This window comes from Brassica rapa, unplaced genomic scaffold (assembly GCF_000309985.2).
Source record: "Brassica rapa cultivar Chiifu-401-42 unplaced genomic scaffold, CAAS_Brap_v3.01 Scaffold0929, whole genome shotgun sequence".
In the NCBI taxonomy this organism is placed as follows: domain Eukaryota; kingdom Viridiplantae; phylum Streptophyta; class Magnoliopsida; order Brassicales; family Brassicaceae; genus Brassica; species Brassica rapa.
In genome coordinates this window covers 73,819-80,454 of record NW_022610865.1, presented here as the reverse complement: position 1 = coordinate 80,454, position 6,636 = coordinate 73,819, and the positions used below count along the sequence as shown (strand labels likewise).

The 6,636-nt window shown below is 41.8% G+C and overlaps 1 protein-coding gene across 1 annotated transcript; it reads right to left on the bottom strand.

The window, feature by feature from the left end:
* Positions 1-833: 833 nt before the first annotated feature.
* On the bottom strand, positions 834-4,590 carry LOC117131437. Its single transcript, XM_033283578.1, has one exon. The coding sequence runs from the start codon at positions 1,952-1,954 to the stop codon at positions 881-883; it is 1,074 nt and encodes a 357-aa protein (XP_033139469.1). The 5' UTR covers positions 1,955-4,590; the 3' UTR covers positions 834-880.
* Between the last annotated feature and the right edge of the window lie 2,046 nt (positions 4,591-6,636).

Here is a 6,636-nt window from a genome sequence, read left to right as displayed (position 1 = left end):
TGAGCAAGCAGCCGTGCAAAGGCTAGGTTTCGTGTGGATAGTAGACACACATGCGACCATCTGGTCGATGCATCAATGAGGACCATGAAGTATCTAAACGTCCCACAAGGTGGGTGTATTGGTCCACATATGTCTCCTTGAATCCTTTCCAGAAAGTTTAAGGTTTCTTTATTAACCTTGGCTGGTGATGGCCTAGTTATGAGTTTCCCTTGTGCACATGCTGCACATGTGAGATTGCGTGGGATCACTCCTTTAAACGTGTGCCCTTGTGAATTCATCATCAATTTTCGCATCATTCCTGTTCCGGGATGGCCAAGCCGGTTATGCCATAAAGTGAATAGCTCGGAGGCATTTGCCTCGATCATACTGATCCTTGCATAGTATAGACCAGTAGACATTGCGGGCATAGTCTCTAGGATCTTCTTATTGCCTTTGGTGATCGAGGTTATGTTAAGGAACTCTTTGTTTCCTTCTTCCCATGTTTCAAGATGGAAACCATTCAATCTTATATCCTTGAAACTCAATAAGCTTCTTCTAGAGCTTGGGGAATACAAGGCGATTTTGATCTCTAGGTGAGTGCCCTTGGGCATCAACACATAGGCTTGGCCGTGACCTTCAATCAGGCTAGCCTCACCCGCAATGGTATGTACCTTTGCACTTTGCATTGTGAGATTCATAAAGTACCTTTTGTCTCTAAGTATTGTGTGACTTGTGCCACTATCCACCACAAGTACACTCATCTCATCATTCATTCTATAAATAAAATTTTCTGAACTTTAGAGACTTCATAAGATCTTAAAAACTCTTATTATAAATGTCATTACATAAATAAAAACACCAAATCAAAGACATAAAGCAATAAGACAATGTGATTCGAAAACTAGTCCTTGAGACAATCAGATGTCTCAAAATCCATTAGGTCATCTTTGTTATCTTTGTCGGATTCATTGTCAGCATCATATCCATATCCTTTGTCATCATGACCGTTTTCTTGGATCATGTTTGCCTCCGGGTTCTTGTTCTTGAGGCTCTCTTGGTAGAGGTCGCACAAGTGTTTCATAGTTCTACAATTCTTGGCCCAATGGTTGTCCATCCCGCATCTGTGGCATACTGACTTGGACGTGTAAGATGGTTTGGATATGCCACCTCGTCCACGGCCGTAACTGCCTCGACCCCGGCCGTAATCGGAAACACGACCACGGTTATTGTGGTTTCCTTTTCGGCCGGTTGAGTAGTTGTCTCGAGCGTTATGATTGTCACGCCCACGCCTCTTGTATCCACCACGGCCATTGCCGTATGGTTTCCTGTTGTCTTGGGCGAAGTAGGTCTCTTTGGGATCTTTCTTTTCAACCTCATGGGCTTCGGGTAATGGTGCTGTCCCGGCCGGTCTGGCTCCACTGTTCTTCATTAGGAGCTCATTTTTTGCCTCGGCCAAGAGTAGACATGAGATCAGATCAGTATATGTGGCAAAACCTTTTGTCCTATATTGCTCTTGCAACACAGAATTCGACTGATTGAAAGTCGTATAGGTCTTTTCAAGCATCATCATATCGGATACTTCTTCACCACAAAGCCTTAGTATTGAAACTATCTTGAATAAGGCTGAATTGTACTCATCCACAGACTTATAGTCTAAGAACCTTAGATGCATCCAATCGTGCCTTGCCTTTGGAAGCAACACCATCTTTTGGTGATCATATCTATGCTTTAAAGCATTCCAAAGATCTAGTGGATTCTCAATTGTCATGTACTGATTTTTAAGACCTTCAATGAGATGATGGCACATAAGGCCTATGGCCCTGTATCTATTCTTTTCATTCTCATTGTTGTCCTCGGTGATAGTATCACCGAGTCCCTTGGACTTTAGACTGATCCTTGTATCTAGCGCCCACTGCAAGTAATTGTCTCCGGAGAGATTAAGGGCTGCGTAGTCTCTGTTTGCTATTTTCGACATCTGAATCACATTATCATATAAGATTTTAGGTTCATAATGTGATCACGTGGCCGCAGGATATAAGCAAGCTCGGCCACAACATGTCTTACGCATTTATGATGTTCAAAACAATACAAATCGACCATGGTGCTATCAATCATCAGCCACACGGCCATATAGGTTTACTAATGCAAGCAACCTAAGTTCGCGTGATCTATATGCTGGTCGATCTTGTTTCAATTAGTTATGAATGCAATACCATGTTCAGATTCATGTAAAGCAATATACCTTATACTTACTTCTTTTATAATACCTAGGGTTTTCAATCTTTTAAATTCTATCAACCTTGTGTTAAGGTTTCAAGGCCTTAAGTATTTGTATACTTAGTTAGATTATTTCAAACAATCTAACAATCCTAAACCTCAAATCAAGCAAGAAATCAAACAAGCAAGATCAATCTTAAAATCGGATTCTAACTTCTTTTAGGGTTTAGGGTTTTCGATTCCTTCAATAGGGTTTGTCAGATTTCAGATTTAATCAATCAACATACAATCATATTCTAGTTGGAATCGTTTATCTTTCTAGTTTTAAGACTTGTCGATTTTAATCTTGTAGTTTCTTTTTATGGTTTCCATAATGATGGATTAGGGTTTATGTTCTCTATCTAGGTTCTCAGATTATGTTTATACCTTTGTTTCGTAGAGGTATAGAACCGGACCACCTGAGAATGGATGAAACTTCGAGCTGAGAAGAATGGACGCTTGCTGCCTCCTATCGGGTCGCGGATGTAGTCGGACGCGAGCTGAGGACAGACGCGAGCTGTCTCGGGTGCGAGGTCTTCTTGGACGGATGCGTTCTTCTCGTGTGCGAGCTGAGGACGCGATCAGGAAGCTGAGGACGTTCGGTCTTGAGGACGTCAAGGTTTTTAGGATGAACAGGAAACGTCTAGGGTTTTAGCTTTGAGTTGCCGGTTTAGGCTTTTAGGTTTCGATTTTGGTCTCAGGGATTTAGAGGCTATCGTGCTGATAACGTGTTGTGAACAATAGGGGAAATCGTGTGTCATATTACTTAATCAAAGTGTTCCCTTATATAGGGATTACAACGAATAGATAAATGGAAAGAGTACAAATCCTTTTCCTAAAGAGAATAGGAAAACTACTTAAAGATAAACACGAAGAGAAAAGGAAATCATCCTAATCTATAGTCGGCTTAATCTTTAGCCGCCTCTCTCTCCTATGCAGACGCGGTCTTGGTCTTGGGCCTGGACGCGGTCCGTTCTTCCTTGATATGGTTACTAGCAATCCACATTGTTCTTAACAGTTGAAAAATTTAGAAAACAATCAGGGAAGAGAAGTTAGCTTGGACGACCCTTTCTCACCATCTTGTGACTTTCATCAGTGAGTATTTGTGTGGTAAAGCGCTGGAGATTTGGTTTCCTGAAGTTGAGAATCACCCATGTTCTTCAGCCTTTTATTTTTATCGGTAAAGATGTAAGTTGTTGTGTGGATCAGTTTTATGTGAGCATTTCTGTTGGATTGACTGCGATTTAGCTTTGTTCTGATTGAGTCCGACCTTTTCTTGATGTGATACTGATCAGGTTTGGCGTGGCTTCATCTTAAGGTGGAGTATCAGTCGAGTTCAGACAATGTTTGATTTGAACTGGTAAACTGTTTTGCCTTTTGATCCAGATCAGTTTAGATTGTAACCAGCTGGCTGAGTTGTTGTTCTTCCACTCTGGCTTAATTTCTTAATCCCTTGTGTGGATTTATATTAGTTCAGTTAATGGTCCCCTAGCATCTAGACAACTTAACTGAAACGATTTATGTTTGAACCAAACTGAAGCTGCCTTGAACTTGCCTTTGTAGCTGCCAAGAATCTTGAACTGTGGGGTTGAACCGGACCGATTAACCTTTTTTCCAACCGTTCTGCTATTGGTACAGATGGTCAAGGATAGTGTTCGGATCAGCCAGATCCTTGTGGTGGTTTTAAATCGAGAATATTCCAGAAGGCGAGTGTGATTAGCTTGAGCTCGAGTATAGTCTTCCTTAGCCAATCTCATGGATTTAAAGGTGAGTCTAGATAGATGATTAAAGAGTTATAAATTAGTGTTGCATGATTGAAACTGTAGATGATTGATAGGATTTGTCTCTTGATCAAATACTTAATTGGTGAGGTGTTTACTTAGTGTATGTTGGGGTCAAAAACGGTCACGACGGAATTACCACCCGAAAATCCTCGGAGATCGTATTTCCGAAAGAGATAGTAAAAAGAAAGATATAGCTTTCGTAAAATATAACCAATACGAAGTTTTTACGAAGAAGTATCCTTGAAGATTCAAACCAAACAAACCAAGCTCGGTCGTTGCGTAATTACCGCGCATACACGCCGTCCGGTCGCTACGTAGCAACCAAGTCCGGGCTGATATCGGCCGCTGCATAGCAACCGAACGTCTGACCCACTCGGTCGCTACATAGCGACCGAGCTCGAGCCAAAGCTCGGTCGCTACGTAGCGACCGGGCTCGAGCCAAAGTTCGGTCGCTACGTAGCGACCGAGCTCTTCCGAGAACATCGATACGACACCAATCCATGCATTCTCGTCAAACCTTCAAATGCTATCTCCCGAAGACCGTAGCAAGCTCAGTCCATGCTTTCCGCTATTCTAACTCATCGATCAAACTTCGCGGATCAGAAACCGCGGAAAGTTCGTTCTTTATCAAAAGAAATCGTAGCAAACGTGTCGAGTCGGAAAACGGCCCAAAGGGACCTAAAACATGACTCGAGGCCCATTCTACGATTTTTTAACCAAAAACCCGTAAACCGCAGCACGGTTTACGCTTGGTCCACAAGGAAGGATAAATGTCAAGTTTCCGCGGATAAATACGGATGTTTTGAAGATAATTATGAAGATCGGGAAAAATGGAATATCTCCATTTTTATGCTATGACGGCTTAAGGGCAGAAGAGTAAAAGCCTAAACCGACCTTGGAGCTAGTATATAAGAAGTCCTAGGCGAGGAGCATGGGAGGAGAACTTTTTCAGAGCAAACTTAGCACTTAGAGCAATTTAGGCAATTTTCCGTTTTTGTTATTTCGAGCTGCGACTCAATTAGGTTTAGCCGTCTTAGGGTTACTAGAACTAGGAATCTCGCCGACAGCTCTCGAGCCCAGGCTTATACCTTGTTGTAAACGCCCATACGCAAATTCAGAATAAGATCTTCTTTGCTCTCTTTTTCGATTTCTAATACTTTATCATTGTTATTCTTGTGTTCTGATTGCTTGACGTGTGGTAATTAGCAGATATCCGGGTCCTCTGGGAAATTAGGGTTTTCCTAGTTTCCTTATTTACACGGAAATCGACTGTGCGAATTTCGGTTCCCACAGTTTAAGCAATTAATAAATATATATGAATGATCATAGAGGTTTATTCCAAACCTTAGTACTTGTTCTCAAGTACTAATACATATGCATAATATTAAATATATAAGTATAAATCATGTGAAATCTTATTGTATACTCACTCTCCCGAGGGTTCCCGCATTACCGTGAATTGTTCCTGCGATACGGAACAAGGTTACGAAGACACGTTGATGGGCTGCACCCTGGAGGTCGTGTAACTGCATGCAGCGTTAGATGTTTGATCTTGGAATATCTAATGGAGATGATGGTTATATTTATTTCCCCGCTAGGCTCAGTTAGCCTTGGTGGTTTTCTGGGTTTAGTATATATATATTATAAGTATGAGTGAATGGCGGGTGTCGTGGAGATGATGTTTAAGATAAGATTCACATTGATGGAATGATAGGCTTTATATATGCATTCTTATTAGTTATGGAATATATTTCCACTGCATACAAATGGAATTGATTGCTTGAGCTATTATTAATATATGTTAGGGTGCGGGACTAGGCTCACTGAGTGAACTAGTTACTCATGACTCATTTGTGAAGCAGGTAACCAATAGGCGGGAGACCTTACCCTAGGACAGGAAGGAACATCATTAGCGAGCGGTACTTTTATTATCCTTGCAAAGGCGTTTTGATATTTCTTATTTATAAGATTTATTGACCGAAAACCTCGAGGTTAATATATAACAAATTTTGTAAGATGCTTTTGATTGATATATAAAGAATGTTTTTTTTAAAGTACAGGTTCCCTATGATATTAGTCCTTGTCCGAACAAAGTAACTATCGGGTATTGCTTGTTGGGTTGAAAAGCCTAGAGTTATATCCGATAGGAGCGTTGGTGTTCTTTGGTTGTTGGTCTAAGGCGATCGGAAGTATTCTGAGAACCTCGAGGAAAATCGACCGTGTCATTTCTGGTCATCTAAGATCGGGGGTGTCACACCGACTGTCCCTGTTAATCATTACTCCGATAACGAAGGCCAACGCAATAGGATCTAAATCCTATGATGTTATCCCATACTAATGTATATAGAGCGTAGGCTTGCTTTCAGCACTCTAACTTCTTTAAAGTAACAGCGCCGGAGGCACGACCCGGCCAGTTAAGGCCAGGAGCATATCACTGACAGAAGAGACAAGCCGACCGGTGCTCACCGAAGGTGGACCGGGCGACCCATCCCAAGGTTTAACTACGAACTTTTTAACTGCAACAACTTAAATATACGCTATTGGAGTTGGAATTACCGCGGCTGCTGGCACCAGACTTGTAAGACCCGATCCCGGACGACTAAGCAGCGGTCGATGC